The following is a 17,297-nucleotide window of genomic DNA, read 5'->3' as shown; positions in this document are numbered from 1 at the left end:
GCATGAGAAAAACACATAATTTTCAGAATAAAAGGCTGTCAAAGCTGTGATCGAACTTTTCTGAGTTTTCAACGTGTACATATTGCTAATAAAAGGGCAACAATGTAGCCCCATTAATATAGATTTAAAATTATTTTTTCCCTTTACCATCTGAGGTTAGATATGAAATATCTATATATAATTTAATGTAAGTGATTTTGACTCATAATTTGTAATATTCAAATATAGTGTGCAAAAATGTTTTATTAAGCAGTCAGTTTCTACAGAAAATAATAGGGCCCTTAATACAGGGTGACTCTGCTCACAGAGATCTGGTAGTACATAGTTTGTCTTGCTCATTTTTGTCATTTATCTTGATTTATGTCTCATCCCTGAACTCACTGCACTCATAAGCCACTTAAATCCTGCTAGTACCAGGTTTGGCTAACTGCCTTAATTATTTGTGGCATGGATTCAAACCGGTGCTGCAAACATTCCTTAGAGCTTTTGGTCTATATTCACATGCTAGCATCATACAATTGTTCCATCAGCTGCACATAAATGATGCAGATCCTGTTTTTACCACATCCCAAAGGTGCTCTATTAGATTGAGATCTGGTGACTGTGGAAGTGAGCAAAGTGAACTCACCGTCATGTTCAAGAAATCAGTCTGAGCTCATTTGAGCTTTGTGACTTCCCTCTGATGACAGAAACACAGTGGTTAGATTGTGATGGCTAGATCGTCAACCATACTCAAGTAGGCTGTTGGTTTAAATAATATCTGTTGTAATTAGTCTAAGTAGTTGTGTGCTAAGAAAATATCGTCCACACCATGACATCATAAGTCAGGACACAAGTCGCCATGTGACTGGTTAATTAGGTATTAACAACAGTTATACCAAGTAAGTGGCCCGCGAGTGTATGTTGCCCATTTTTCGGGTAGTTGAGCATTTACCCTTTGGCATGGTCCAAGAGTGACACTGTCTGTTTGGCCTCAGTACTGCTCCACTGTGATCGAGTGCCTGCAATACTCTGTCATGTACCCACGATGGCGCTGAGAGAACGGGGACCATCAATATTTTAACTGCGTGATTCCCAAAACTCTGTCTGGTTTTTGCATCAGCATCAAATATTTAAAAATGCAGCTTTGCAACAAATAGCAGATGACTTCCATCAGTCCACCGCAGCTTAATTTAAATATTTTTCCATTTATATTGAAAATAATATTCATAATAATTAAAAAAAAACATGTCAAAGCAAAGGTATTAGAATACATTACTGGGCAGGATGATGCAATAAAACGTTACAGGTTTAATAGAATATAATTCAAATTAGAAACTCAGAAAAGGACATTATAACATAGAAATATGAACCAAATGAATCCCAGGAGACCCCTGTGGGAACAATATGCAAAGTTTTTTTTCTTTCTTTTTTCCCAGCAGTTCATTCGTATTCCGTCACTGCTACTTTAAGTGATTTTAATTTTGTAGATCTTGCATTAGTATGTCTATATGGTATATTTATTTCCTAAGTGAACAAGCCCCTGAGAGCTTTGCAATGCATCATCCATCTAGTTTTCATTATTTATTTATTTAATTATTTTTTTTTTAGATAAATGAAAGTACCGCTGTTCTTCTGCCTTTGCCTTGAGAGATTTGACGTGCGAGCGCAGGTGTGTGTTGGCAGTGCGCGTGCTTATTACTTTTGATTCTTTGCTGGGCGCATGCTTTAATGACTCTTATTTTCCTGATGGCACTTTAGGAAATGACAAGTTGTGGGCAATACAAAGTAATTACATTTCCTGTGTCTGGACCCAGAAGAAATGGAATTATTAATAATGAATAGTGGGTTGGTCGCCCTCTCAGACAACAGATGTGACACTGCATGAAGAGCCATTGCTTGTCTTTGTTTTGGTCACAATAGCCACCCATTAGCTGCATGCTGTAGATGCGCTCTCAGTTGGTACAGATAATAGCCTGTTTGTCAAAAAACATCTGTTTTGCATGAATTATAATTAAAACAAAACATGTTATTGGCATTGATGAAGGCTATATTGAAGGAGAGGCACATTTAAATGGCAAATGTGCTGGTGTTAATCTAAGGTCCTTGGGATGGATCTGAGCACCACAGCGGCCCATGAATCATATCTGCTGATGCCCACTTGTCAGCTCGACTTCAGAAACCAGCATAGCCAGCAAAAGATGTTTCTTGTCATCCAGGGATTGGCCTGAGTTTGTTAAGGACTTATGATTGATTGCCTCTGGAAAAGTCTTCAATTTATGTTCCTCTGGCAGAAAATTGATCAGGATTTAATGAAAATGTAATAATTTCAAAATCAACATCACTGGCATAACATGGATGCTGATTAAACAGTTAGGTTTCAGAAGGTTAGTATGTGCCATGATAAAGAAGATGCGAGATAAATAAATAAATTTTCAACCCACAGAGCGCCTTTGCTTCAATTGGCACACAGTCAGCCAAGGACTCAATTTTAATTTGCTTTCTTGGCACCTGCTGAAAAGCCAGACGTCACCTTTACAGAAGGATTGAGAACGTGTGCTTGCAGCAGGTCACAACTCTAATCAAAAAGCAGTTTTAGCATATATGATAATCCAGTAAAATGTTGTGCTTTTGTGACAGGTGGCTTTTTCTCCATTGACTTCTTCACAAGGACAGGGAAGGCAGATGGTTTGGAAGAGACGTAAAGGAGGTTATCAACATCAACTGAAAAGAAAACCCAAACATTGCTAAAAAGGAAAGGAAAAGAGGGCGAGCCTTGACAATGCCTGAAGGATTGTTTATCATGGTAGGTTCCTACCATTTACCACTATAATCGCTGGGACTTTTAACCTCCAAAGTTGGTACACAACCTTGACAACTTCAATAAACAGGCATAACTCATAAAATAGCTTTTTGTGCTTGCTGGCCTTCCACCTTTCAATAGTAGTTAGGCCTTTTGTGCTGCAATGTACTTAAGATGGAAAATAAAAACAATTATGTACCTTTGTCTCAGTAAATTGAAAAGCAATATACTTATACTAGCAATGCTTATCTCATTTATTGTTTCCTTTTTCCCTTTTAGACTTTTTAGATATCCCATGACTTAGTTTATATATAAAAACTGAAATATATTGCTCGGTTAGCTAGTAATTATCCAATTATGAATGATAGAGAGCAAGTGCATTTTCTCATTTGATTGGGCCGACTTTGCAGCAGTAACTCATTCAAATTTCGTTTCAAACATGCGTATCTATTTATACTAGACCTATTACGGTCTTTTCAACTCTATATTTTCATTCTTGGACTCTAAAGTTGTTTTGTTTGACTCATAGTTCAAAATAATCTTTATTTATCTCATGTTGAGACTTGATGCAACCCCTCACTTCATCAGCTGCTTGAAACAAGCTGTGTCAGCCTCTCTACGGAAACACAAATGAAGAAGTAAAGTAAACAAAGTGTTTAGAGCAGCCTAAAGTCTAAGCTTTTGACTCACCTGAATTATTTGTTGATATGCTGACGTCTTCATTTGAAACTTTGATTACGTTTAACATGAGTATCCAAGCACGTCACACCAAGTAGACTTCCAAATGGACAAATCCAAATAATAATTAAGTATGTAAATTGTACATCAGTAGCATATGGAGCTTATCTGCCACATATGCAGGTGCAAGACACCTTAAGGCTTTAAACACAAACAGTGCCACTGCATGATGGATTCTGTAATACACAGTGAGCCATGTAAGGCTGCCAACACTGGAGTAATGTGATCACTCTCTCTCTCTTTCTCGTTGTCCCACTCTATAATCTGGCTGCAGCTTTTTGGACTAATTGTAAGTGGGCGAGAGATGATGGACTAACTACAGCATGCAGTGCTCTAAGTAGTCCAGTTTTAACATAACAAAGTCAAGGAGTTTTTAGTCCGGAGATGGAAGAAACTGCTTCCAGACCACAGAATTCATTTGACTGTCAAATTTGAAATTGGAGTCAAAGATCAAGGTTGCTACCCAGTGTTTTAATAAGATGAGCCAAAACCCTAGGATTATCCCGTAATAATAACAATATAATAACATACGCGCACACAAAGCCTGTTTTTATTTATTTATTTATTTATTTTGCTTTATATAGAATAAAACTGAATAATTAGATTTTTGTCTTGATCGTCGTTACTTCTTGCTTTCTTAAACATTTAAACATTGACCCTAACCCTGAATTTCATGTAAGCTAAGGCACTGACAAAAATTCCTTTTTTTCTTTTCTTTTCTTTTTTTTTTTAGAGAGAGATTACAGTAGTCATGGGCCAGGATGAGGCGTGGTTGCAATCGAGATGCATGTAATGGATATAAAAGCTTTTCCCATCTCAGGCCACCAGGGGGCTTTATTGCCCCTCTTTCCCCCCTGTCTCTCGCTCCTTGACAGGTTTCTCCTCTCCCTTCCTCTCTCTGTCTGCACTCCTTCAGCGCACACAGCTCGTTCGCACTGCTGTAGGAGCGTCTGTTGAGCTGCCGAGGCAGAGCAGCTCGCTTTGTCCGTCCTCTGTCAGCCACCTGTGCCGCGGATGATGCGGATGGAGCAGACCCTGTGTTACATGGAATAATTTCAGCATCATTGCTGTGTTTTTTCCTCCCCCTCTTTCGGATTTGCTTCTCTCTCCCCCCTTTTTAAAAAAAAAAATTCGCATCGCCGGGCATCTAAAGTTGTGATGATGCCTCCGCTCAGCATTTGGGATTGGTAACAGCCTCCCGTGCGAGGGTGATACATCATTCGCATGTGATTGAAGAACGCTGTCTCTCGGAAGTGGACAAAACATGGACTAATTTTGCTTTTGTTTTTTTTATACATTCATCATGAGATTATTACAGCTGTTTCTGATTTCCGGTGTATTTTTCGTCTCCTCAGGTAGGACAAAAGGCTGTCACTGATTTTTAAATGAACCGTTATGTCGCAACATTTTGCTTTTTAACATGAGATCAGCTTCATTAAATGATGTGCTGTTTTGCTTAACTTGTGACCAAACCTTCTCAGAAATAATCAGCTCTTAATCTTAACCTGACCTGACACATCTCCCCCTGAAACAAACATGATATTTTTTTCTAGCATCACAAGACTCTTTTTTTTAATAACAGTGGTTTAAATAAAATAAAATGTTTTCTGTTTGTAAATTAGTTATAGGTTTTGGGGTTGACCCTGCCCTGCGCATCAGCGTATTTGATGAACTAACGCTTGGAGAAGGCTTTGATGGAGTTACTCAGGTCCAGGGCTTCCACAGCGAGTCTAGAGCTTTCCACTTCCAAGGTACCATAACACACATTCACTCTGTCTCTGTCTGAAGTTAAAATGTAAAGCAGATGAGATGATGTCCATGCAAAGAACATGTTTTCCTATGATAACTACTCATTTCATTTTGTTTATTTCCTTTGTATGTTTTGTTTACACAACTAGAAAGGCCAACATGATGCAGCCCAGTAATCCACAGATCCTGAGCTGAGATGCCCGTAGATGTCTGATGTTAGATCATCGAATAATGCTGTGCATCAGATTCCTTTATATGATTCTTGTGTTTGTCTGTTCCTGTGTAACAGACTGTAAACTGCAACATACAGTGCATTATCAGTTTTTTCTCTCTATTTGGATTTAGCTGGGGGGGTGGCCTCAGACTACCACCTGCCTGAACAATAGGCATGTTCGGATTTCATGAAAAAGTGTTGTGTTGAGGGCAGGCAGAGGGGGAGAGATGGGAGGATCATACAAAGAATCATAGAATGGCTGAGCTTAATCAGATTAGGCCGAGACAAAAATCCCACAGTCAGAGTTGATATATGAAGTGAGTCTGGAGAGTGAATGGGCCCCCTGCAAGAATTCACCCATTTGGTGATCTTCTGGAGTGTGTGAGTTTGAACAGTTTGCGTCGCTAAAAATGTGAATGGGCCGCAGAGTGATCATGTTGTCAGCTGCAAGGCAGTGCGTGTAGCGTGCAAAACAGAGTTGTCAAAGATGAGGTCGTGCTTGACTTTTTAAAATGCTTTTTCACTTCTTTTTTTTTAAATTTCTGTCAGTGTTACGTCTTTGTTACTTGATGTCAGACGCTCATTACAATCCAAATGAAACTGTTAACAGCTCCATCACAGGGATGGAGATGTCTATCATAACCCAGGCAAAAGTAGCAAAAGAGGAAATTGTTTTTTGCTCCCAGATCAGTGGCAAAACAAAAGATATGGCGATGTAACACATCTCCACAAGAAGGTTCTCATCACGGATCACGTAATGTACCAAAGTGACGGCATTGTTTTGGGACAGAGAAACACCACAATCATTTGTCGACCCCGCCTCCTCGCTGATATCTTCTAATCTCCCTGCACAACCGCTGAGACAGCGGCACTTCTGCATGGAGCAGCAACTCCAGTATCTTTGTGAAGGCAGGCCATTTGATGTCCTCTGTGTAGACAACACTCAGAAGTGCTCTACACAGGCGGGTAGCAAAGGGAGAGTTAGAGAGAGAGAAACAAAGACAGTTAGTGAAAGAAGCTACCTGCAGGTTTCTTTCCACAAAATAAAAGGAGAAAAAGAACAACTATTCTGTGACTGGTACCCCTTTGTCATTGCGCTATCTTATTTTCTTACGATACCTTTTGCTAAGTACATACAGTTATCCAGGCGGAGACAGCAGTGTGTTATTTATGGTAGCTTGCCTCCATCCTTCATTTGGGATGTCTATGTTAAGTCGATGATGCTGGGTGAGGGGGAGGCGGGCAGAGCTGCAACGGCAGAACGGACCTGGGCATCTGCTTGTTTGCAATCAGGAACAGAAAGGAGGAGGCACGTTCTGTAAAAGAGAAAATGAGTGCGGGAGCTCGAGAGAAAGAAGCTGGGATGGGAAGGAGAAAGAGAGAGAGGAAGAGATAGAAATGCAGAGCAGAGCTGTCTGCCAGCTGTTTGATAGACTGTGCTGATTCCACATGTATGGAGGCTTGGCTAGCTGGGACCAGCAGACAGGCCCACAGTGACATTCCGACGCTCATTAGATAGCAGGCAGAACATATCCATGGCTGTCCCCTCCGCTGCTTGCCTGCCTGCCTGCCTGCCCAAAGGGAAGGCTGTTATCTCTGGGTGCTGGATGGAAGCGGGAGGGAGGGGGAGTAGCTGCTGAGAGCTAAGAGAGAAGTGGAAGAGTGTAATTCACAGTATAGAAATAGGTGTATGTCCACGTGCAGATAAGCGGCTGTTGTGTTGTGTGCTGTTAGTTTGCTGTATGCTGTTTCTATGCATCTCTGTTTGCTGAATGTGTTTGTTTTAGAAAAAAAGGAAATAGGAAAGGAATGAGCAGTGGGGGGATTTCTGTTCAGCGAACCCCTGCTGATGCTTTTGAAGGTAGCTGTCAGAGCTACATTGCATGACATTAGGAGAGGTGGACCTCAGGGACGGGCATAATAAAGGCAGAAAAAAAGGCCCCCTCCCTGCCCCAGGCTGTGCTCCTCTCGTGCCAAGGTGATACTCAGGCTCGCCACAAAACCATCACATCATTAGCACTTCCCCCACAGTTTTTAATATCTAGACATCCGTATATCTATTGGTATACACGAGCAGGGAGGGGGGACCACACCCAGAAGCACTCCCTTCCCCCAACACACATACACCCACGCTCTCTCCCTCTATGGCTACAAGTGTATGGACCGAACTCATTCAAAGTGCAAACAACACAGTTGCTAGAAGCATTGTTTCAGCTGCAGCACAAGGCTCCCTTGTAATTGTGTTGGTCTGTGTTTATATGAATCCTGCCTGTCTCAGAAGCATGTTTCTGCTCAGGCTGTTTAAACACTGCCAGAGAGGTGTTTCTTTGTATGTTGTGGTGACGACGCCCCTGGCTCCTGTGACACTAAAGTGTAACAGGATGGAAGAGGCTCGTTTGTAATGCCTTGTTAGTGCGCGCGCTTATTTGTACATCTGTATGAAGCAGGGAGGAAATGTCGGTTTGTTGTCCGGCATTTCTGTGTACGTCACAGATGTGCTTCCAGTGCAGAGGCTACACTTACCAGCTGTTAGTAACTATGATGCAGTGGAGTACTGTGCTATAGAAAGATGTAGAGGTTCAGAGGGCAATTCAGTCCTTCAGCGGCAGAGCTCTGGAGAAAGCTTGCGTACAGGATAGCTGCACTCTGCTGAATTGTATTGAGCAGGTTCACCGGGTGCTGTTCTGCAAACCTCACACTTAGAGGAAGGACAATAAAGCAAAATGGGAAAGTGGCTTCAGGAAATAATAATGCAATTAACACTGGCAAAAAGTGGTTAGCGTAACACATCATGCTGAACTTCTGCGCACTTCTTTTTTCTCACTGCAAGTGCTGCGTTTGCTGCTTCTCTTTTATTGAAGTTTCACGATGCAAATAGATTCAATTAAAAGAAAAAAACCTCCTGAAATAGACAAGAAAATGTTATTTAATGTAGGAAAATGTGCCAAAAGAATCCATAAATAATTAAATAGAAAAATGTGCTAATTGGGTAAAACTAGCATACCAATCTAGCTCTGCAGGAGTCCTTAAAATAACTAAGAATCAACACAACTAATTTGGCATACAAAATCTACAAAACAGAATGAAATTTGAGGTTTTTAGATGGAGAAAGATCCATTAAAAAACACCATTATTGGTGTATTGTTAAACTCTCAGTGCTTGCAGAAGCTTTCAGTTAAAATGAATATTCTACAAATCTTTTCTAAGATAATAGAATGGCTGACATCACTCAGATTTCCTTTGTCACACTGTCCATGACAGCTGCATTCACTTTCAATGAGATTGAAGCTTTTTACTCTCATATCAATACAAATATGCAGAGTTCAGCTAGATGCTTAAAACCATTTTACCTTCAATAAAACCATCTAGTTAATAACAGAAAATATGAATCCAAACAAAAACATAATCACTAAGCTCTGAGAAACCTTGGGTAAAGTTCCTCAGCCTTTTTTCACACTCTGATGCTGAATAGTTAAAAAGGTTAACTTTCTTTTTTGCTAAACGCATCACTGACACGTGTGTAAATTAAAATCAGTTACATGTTAATTTGTTGATCGTATGGACTTCAAAAAAAATCTATATCCAAAGTAATAGAGGAACAGAATCCACATTCCTCCGTGCTCCGTGTGAAAATGCTCTCCAAAGTGAATCTGAAGCTAACATGAAGCTCTTACAGCCTCAGACAAGTCAGTTGGGTTTTCCTGAAGTCAAAGAGTCCTTATTATGAAATTCCTTCTTTGTGGATTCACAGAGTGTTTCCTTGATGAGCCAACGTAGAGGGATGGGAAAAGAAAGTGATAATTTGGTACTAAAAGAGATTGAGTGTGGAAAATCCCTAGCTGACTGTCTCACACTGCCGTAGCCTCACATTGAGCTGAAGTTCTGCGTTTCTGTGTGGAACAAAGATTAGCGATTTTATCCTCATCACTCATATTCTAACAGCATGCAGAAGGCATCGCTTTGTGGCAATATGGGCTGGATTACAGCGACTAGTAACACAGGTTTATTGCATATTGCATACGTGCTGTAAGTGTCCAAGTGGTGTGTATTTTATCTTCAGCGGGCGTGCGTGAAGCTCTGAGGAGATGTAGCCTCTAATTTGTTGTGATCTGGTACAATTGTCAGTGCAGATACTACACTTTAAGGGTGCAAACTGTGCATGCAACTGCCAAATGGACTCTAAGGTAATATAGTGTAATCCCAGCCTTAAAATATGAATACAGGCATGATTGTATTCAGGTAGGATGAATACAAACCTAACAAGAAGACTATAATATGTACAGAAACTCAAGAAACTCATTCTTTCAAGAATTTTCCAGGACCAAGAGTAATTTTTCTTGAAAGTGTAAGGTAACAAAGGTTTGCTTTATTCTGCCTGAAGCCAATTTTCCCCAAAACATTTTGAAAAATTGTGCAGTGTGGACAATTTTCTTTAGCAGGTTTCAGAATAAAAACATTTTTAAGACTCAGGGGCTAATGTTAGACATTAGATGTTAACATAAATGTTAGATGTGAACTTAATTCTTAGCAATCTTTAACACCATAACATTTTGTTCTGCTTAAAGATGAACCAAACAGAATTGTCGGTGAAGCTGAAGCTAAAAGCAAAATTTACCTGAGGTCAGAGCTTGCTTGATCCATTCCACCTGCATTTTATATTCATATAAAATAATCCCATATCCTTCGATATACAGCAGTCGTTGTGTCTTGTGCTGTATTTCAAAGAAAAGTTGTCCAATCTTTCCTGATGACTGACATTATCCACAACTCCCTGTGGCCAGTCATTTTTGCTTGCTGCCTTCTGAGGCAAACCTGATCCTCTGTTCCACACAGGAGCTCCAGTGACCATGGAGGGGGAGATATTTCTATCCCCCCAGGGTTGTTATACAGTTGGGTGGCTGGAAGGCTGTCATTAGCTGTGTGTATGTGTGAATGTCAGACAGGCGGTCACCGAGGAGGCGATCTGAGAATTGCGAAAATATTGCTGGCCAAGGCACTACTGGAGGTGCCCTTGGCTCAGTTTAGTATTTGTTCCAGGAGAGTGGAGACACAGCAGGGGGGGAGATGGTCCGCCGAATGCAGATTGCCTGAGTGTGGCGGAATATCTAGGAGCTGTAATGACCTTTAGGGGGCTGGTCTTTGTATATGTGTCTAGTGTATGTAGAGGTACCTTACCGCAGACCTCTGCATCCATTTCTCTCTCTGTACTGACGCAGTGTTTGTTTAGAGTTGCACAGGCTAGGCAAAATGTTGGCATTACAGTGTCTGCGTATGTGTTGCTGTCCACACCTGTTCATCTACGTGCATGCGTTCACAGGTGATTGTGCGTGTGCATTGATAGTAATGAAGGGTTTTGAGTTTGCTTCTGGCGGAGAGTTTATCATTATTCTAATCCTCCAAGAGAGATATTCTCTTGCCTGTCCCTCCCACGCACATCCCTCTACACTCAGGCCAGCAGATAAAATGTCTTGTGTAAAAACATTGTGTAATATGACAAGTTTACATGGTTTATGGCAGCGTTGGGTCTTCCCTCCTCTGATTGCATCAATGCGTTATTTGGACCCCTCTTGGCTTTATACATTCTCTGCAGCTCATGGCTCAGTCCCTCTTAACTGATAGGAACATCGCTTATTTGGAAACTGTTGTTGAAGAGTTGTTGCAAAAGATGTAGGAGGTGTTATTTTGTTCTGGCAATCCACTAGAGACCGGAGAACGAAACTCTTCATTATTCGCATAAAAACGAGGCTGTAATCTTCATACTTAATATCAGCGATGGTGCTTTTAGTAGCAATTTCACTCCGAGAAATTTATAAATCGCTAACCAATGCCTTTTGCGTGGTGGGAAGACAGAAACTCGGCGTCTGTTCACTAGAAAAACTCCCATTCTGTGAGCGCAGGTCGACATGAAAGCTGTGTGTGAGAAAAGGATTGTGGCAAAGCTGGGCGTATCTGGCCTCTCACGCTGTGCTGTGGGGGCACCTGTTCGAAATGCTAAATGTGTTAGCTGATGATTGGTGCGGTTCTGCCAATATTTTTCTATGAGAATAGAGTGCGTGGGTGTGGGTGGGGGTGGATGGGTGAATGGGAGTGCTCGGCTTGTGTACCATGGGTCAGACAGTTAAAGATTAGACGTGACGCTGAGGGATGGAAATCGTGGCCTGAGTATAACTAATAAAGCAGAATGTACCCAGGAGATAAGATTAGGCTGTAGCCCTAAGCTGCGCTTCCGAGGGATGCTATTGAGCCTGAGGCTTTTGGAGATCTTTAGTCAGCTGATAAAACTCTGTGTGTCTCAAAAGCAGCTTCTTCACTATCAGCTGCTCCTTATAGCCTGTAAACATCGACAACAGATGACGTGAGATGTGTTATTGCACCGAAAATACGCTGATTAGAATTTTATGCACCGTGTCATCATTTTCAAGCTATTTTGTGTCGGTAGCTCACATCAGAGTGGTCATTAGGAGCAGGTGGCTGTCCCATCCAGGCACTTGCCAATATATAATTGACCAAAGGCCCCCCTCAGCAGGGCCTTATTGATTTGGCACACGGGAAAGTTGTCCTACTCATCGCAGCACAAACTCATCTACTCGTTTTTCACGTATATGTTTAAAGGAATGCAGAGATGCTCCTAATACATATGCTAACTTAATCTTTGCTGGATTGAATTCATTCAGTGTAGACAGATCTTTTTGCTCCATGCCAACGTAGCCTCTACTCGACAAGCCCTTAAAGACCCATATAAAGATGCCCCTTCTCTTAAAGTAATAAGATGGGTGATGAGAGTTGTCCACATATAGCCAATGGCTCATAGCTGCCAAGTTGTAGAGCAGACAAGTAGTAGAGGTTCCTTGATCCTTACCATCCCCCCTGCCTCATCAACCCTGGGCCCCGCCCTGACAGATGCTCCTGCTGTGCTTATTTTGCTCATGATTGAGATGTCATTTTTACTTTCTGTTCAACTCATGGCATGGCAGTAGATTGACCGGTGCATAATATCAAAGACTATAAATGTCACAATCTGGTAGTAGGAACTCAAGCGCAGAGCGGTTAGACGTCTCCAAAAACAGTTTATTTACAGCACTAGTGCACGATATATACAGTGAAGGGAAATCCAAACTCCAGGGAATCACGGGGAAGCGCTCTCACACTCGCTCACGTCTTCTTGCCCAAACTTACACACGTTCACACGGCAGGGAGGTCACAGGTCCAGGGAGGAAAGTCTCTGTAGCAGAAGAGAGGGAAGTCACTCACAACGCACAGGTTCACAGGTGCTGGGAGAATCACTAACGTCTGTAGTACAATCATCCAGCGACGAGAGGATCTGTGTTCCAGCCTCAAATAGTGCTCCTAGGTGATGACAGCTGATTGTTGTCAGGTGTGTGGGCCAAGGGCGGGAGCCCACAGTGAGCTCCGCCCAGGCAGAGAGAGAGAGAGAAAGAGAGAGAGAGAGAAAACCAAACAACACATGTAGCCGGGCAGGAGACCATGACAATAAATATATGACTTTTCTTAATAAAAGCAATTAAATCTGACTACAGATTAAATTACCATTTAATAATTTGATGAAAACAAACTCATTCTGAGATTATTGTCAGCAGTGCCATTTGGAATTGGTTACTAAGTAGGATCTGTTGATAGCAGCAGATTATTGCTCAGCAGAAACCCTGTTGCAGTCATTGGGCCATCTGTCCCACCCCAGCCAATGTCACTGGGATGATACTCCACTGGTGATGCAAAATGCATGAATCCCTGCCCTCTGCATTTCCTTTGGTGTGAGACAAATCTAGTGTACGCTTTTGTTTAAAGAGAAATGACTCAAAATATGCACCTAATGGGCTTAAAAGCCTGCATCAGAAGAAAAAAAAAAGCTAATGCTTGCACTATAAGTGTACACTGCAAGTACCGCAACTGAATCGAAACAGGCCTTTTTTTTAAAGCATGCTGTCATTGTGTCTTATGTAAGTGATGAGTATGCGTATTCAGTCTTCATCACAGCGTTTCTTGAAGTTTCACATTGCATTGTGTTAATTGGCTACTCCCACCAGCTGGAAGTAATGCTAATACACTGAGGAAAAGCCACCATGCTAGCTTCCTGGAGCGCTTAAGTGTGCCAGGGCATCGTGCATGCATCCCGTAGCTGGAAGTGAGCTCTTTGATGTGATTGCTTCTGAGAAACGTCATCTTTTATTGATGCTTCCATTAAAGTAACATAGACGTCTGTGTAGACTTGGTGGGGAGGGAAAGGGGGCACGCTGGTGGAACAGGAGTTTACCAGCTAACTACACACAGAAAATACCCTCCCATCCACACCAGCACCCGTATTACTTATTTTTCCTCTAGTCCTCAGCTTAATACGGCTATTCCAATACTACACCTAGGAGTAAGTAACTTGACCTGATTTTTAAGTTAGCCTGCACCAGTGAGAGAAATCATTATCCCCTTTGGCAAATGATGACAGATGATGAATAATGTTGATCTTTTTTAGCAAGAGCACTTGTTATTTTCTAAGATATATTAGCAGCAGTTAAGTTATAGTAAACATTAGGGTTGAGCAGTTTTCTCCATAGTCTAATTATCTTATGCCAATAACCAATACCATAGCTGCCATGCAGCCATTAAGATTGAGGAATCTGCTGTACATTGTGCATAGTATGTGGTCCAGACATACAGCTGCACTGTAACTGCTGGCCAGAGAGACAAAGACAGAGAAGAGGTTATGCCCCATTTCCAGCATAAAGAGAAAGAACCAGCTGGAGAGAGACGTTCACACACAGCCATAAATGATTTACACTTAAGTTTGCTTTAGGATTATAGTTCTTTTTATCATAGCTCTGCTAACTTGATCAGTCTGTTTGATGCATAAAGGTGGCTCACCTATCTCTTCCTGCTCTGGCTGTGCTCACCTCACACACAGCAGGGTCTTTTACCAGAAACTCACACAACACCTGGTGACATAAATAAGGTTAAAGACACGAGATAAACTAGCATCTCTGCAAACACACGGCTACATTAAGCTCCAATTTTAGAAATAGAAATGTTCCTCTTCTGTTTTCGCTTATTTTGAGATGAGAGTGGTTCACAACGGTAATTTGAAAGAGAGCAAATGTGGGAACGTGAACTTGTGTGTTCACACAGGAAAACAAGTCAAAAGGAAAAAAAAAAAGAACACCTTGATTGGCAAGCTGTTGTCACGCACTCTGACTGTTGTTTATCATCATCCACTGATACAGCCTTAGTGTTGTAGGTGGGTGTAAAGGCCAGAACAACAAGGGCCAAATCATTATGGTAGATGACTAGGTTAGAGCAACTCCAAAATGACAGGGCTTGTGGCGCGCCTTTGACTAGAAGTGGTGAATAGCTGTCGAAGACAGTTTAAAAAATGGATGTAGCTACCGTGACATTACCCACTGTTTTCTGAAGTCCCATTTTGAAGACTTGATGAGATGAGTGTTTCTGACAAAACACAGGATGTGCGGGATCAACTTTGATGTAATTCACAGCTCTTTGAAGATGCTGGAGCTAAAAAATGTTTGTATCAGATACCACACAGCATTCTCAGGTCTCTTTGTGTTTATGTGGGTCAATTATCCTACAATACAAAGGACAAACAGCATATTAGACAGAGGTGGTCATCACTGTCCAGCTGGTACAGTATTTGGCAGCAAAGGGTTGTTGCAGGCGGACAACTTCAGAAGTTTTGCTTGAGGTGAGATTTACAGCAGCTGGCCTTTATTAGGAAGCCATGAGTTTACAATAAACTATATATATGAACAATTCTTGGACCAAAAACAGTACTCAAGCTGTTTTCCAAATGAATGCAGTAAATGTCAAAGGTTTTATTTGGGAAGTATTTGACTTGCAGCTTAATAAAGCTTTTAAGCTTGGCACTTTTTTGTTGTTCTTTAGCATTTTGCTCTCACTTTAATAAATAAACTGTAATTTGTGCCAGTAAGTATGCTCTGAATGTTTAGTGCTGATTTTTATTTCATGAATTAAAATTTATCAGGCTTGTCTTATGTCACTACATGAAATATTTATAAAATCCCAGCAGAATGTTGTCTAGTTTTCCACAATACAGCAGATTCACTAGAGCACATTTTACTCATAACTTTCACATCGACTAATTTGTTATTCTTACTAAATTGTTAATATTATATATCAGTAGTGGCAATAGAGTTAACAACAAAAGGAAAAGGAAAAGTTGTGTCGATTCACTGTTTCGACCAGAACTTCTGTTTTTCATACATCGTTAAAGGAGCTGAAAAAGAATAGATAACTCATTTAATTTTTATTTATATAGAACCAAAGCACAACAGCAACTCCCTTTTTAATGAGAAGATTCCTCATGTTTCTTCCATCTGTGGTGACTGGTTTGGGAGAGAAGGGAAGAGGGAGACATAACAGGAAACAAAGTATGGAAGAAAGCCAGTAATTAATAATAATTAATGATTAAATGCAAAGTACGTAAGTAAGTAAGCACAAAGAGTGAAACGCAGTGAGTGAAAAAGAAAAACTTATGGGAAACCCCATAAAGACTCAGGGTCTCTTGATCCAGCTCTAGCTAAAGACACATTGTTAGTTCTGGAGTTTATTTTCCCAGTGGGGATGTTTTGGTCAGATGAATAGACAGTCTTTCTGAGGACGTATTTATTGATGGTATTAATAATTTCTTCTAATCCCTGTCTTTAATCCAGGGTCCTCCAGGGAAGTAAAAGCTCCCATGGAGGTCTCAGAGCAAATGGTCCAGAAGCTAAGAGGCAAGAATGAGTTTACTGTGTTGGTGACCCTCAAACAGGATCACCTGAACTCTGGGGTGATCCTCTCCATCCATCATTCTGAACACAGGTAAGATCACTTCTCGTTTCACCACGTGTGTAAAACGGCTTTTGTCGTACACAGGTAAAGTGGAGCATTAGCTAATTTTGGATTTATTTGCAGATACATGAATGGAATACACTAAATAAAATACATTTTAAGAAAGTTCAGTGATTCATGTGTATCACTGGGAAACTAAAGTATAGCTCATTTAGTACAGTGAAGCCTGTCAGAATAAATCTCCCTGCCCAATGATTGCAGTTGTGCTCTAAATTTAGTAACTCTCTGTTCTGTCATTTGAGCAGACTGGATATTTGTATTTGATAAGCATTTAGATGTTTTACACACTAGTCAAATAAACAAAGAAAATCACCCTGTATGCCAGAGTATTATTCACAGTCCATCAACGATGCAAGTGTCGAGTCTGTAATTGTGAATCGAAAACTGATGAGACACTATCTGCAGTTAGCATGCTAATGTTTTCCATTACTTTGTGGTAGCTGAGCCGTTGGATGATCAGAACAGCAATCTAAATTCCACATAATGCGTTGATTGAACAGTCTGTACATTAAAGTCGGTCCTGAGAAGAGAGCTCACAGGGATGTTAATGACTTTCTCCCACTGATGATTAGCCTTCCCAGCCATTCATATGCAACAAAGCAGCACTGCATGGTTTCATTTAAAACATGGCAGAAATAATTCAGCATCCAAAGTGTTAGCTAGCGCGTTTATGGAGTCAAGATGAATGTGCATGCACGGCTAGGGGAGAGTAAATCTATTAGATGTGGTTTGCAGATAAATCAATTCCATTGCTACACTGTCTATTTTTCTTTTGAATAATGTTTCTTGAAAATGACTCTTGTTCAAATAAGTCTGTCTTTAAAACGCTGAGGTGATGAGTGTGTATCGGCAGCTCTTTCCATTAGTGTCACTGTGCTGGGTGAATCTCGGTGGTGTGGAGAAGAGGATTCTCCTGGAATACTAATGCTCTAACGTAAA

The 17,297-nt window shown here is 41.0% G+C and overlaps 1 protein-coding gene across 1 annotated transcript in view; it reads left to right on the top strand.

The window, feature by feature from the left end:
• Positions 1-4,409: 4,409 nt before the first annotated feature.
• The window catches only part of nell2a (neural EGFL like 2a), an 87,235-nt gene continuing 74,347 nt past the window's right edge, over positions 4,410-17,297 (top strand). The window contains exons 1-3 of the mRNA XM_085462335.1: positions 4,410-4,875; positions 5,143-5,271; positions 16,178-16,328. Coding sequence (XP_085318461.1) covers positions 4,824-4,875; positions 5,143-5,271; positions 16,178-16,328 — 332 coding nt within the window. The 5' untranslated portion in view covers positions 4,410-4,823. The remainder of the gene's footprint in view (positions 4,876-5,142; positions 5,272-16,177; positions 16,329-17,297) is intronic.

Source organism: Copadichromis virginalis, linkage group LG7, assembly GCF_057382275.1.
Source record: "Copadichromis virginalis isolate Kocher_CV1m ecotype Utaka linkage group LG7, C_Virginalis_male_GT1.1, whole genome shotgun sequence".
Classification (NCBI taxonomy): domain Eukaryota; kingdom Metazoa; phylum Chordata; class Actinopteri; order Cichliformes; family Cichlidae; genus Copadichromis; species Copadichromis virginalis.
The sequence above is the reverse complement of the archived record's forward strand: the minus strand, read 5'-3'. Positions and strand labels throughout refer to the sequence as shown.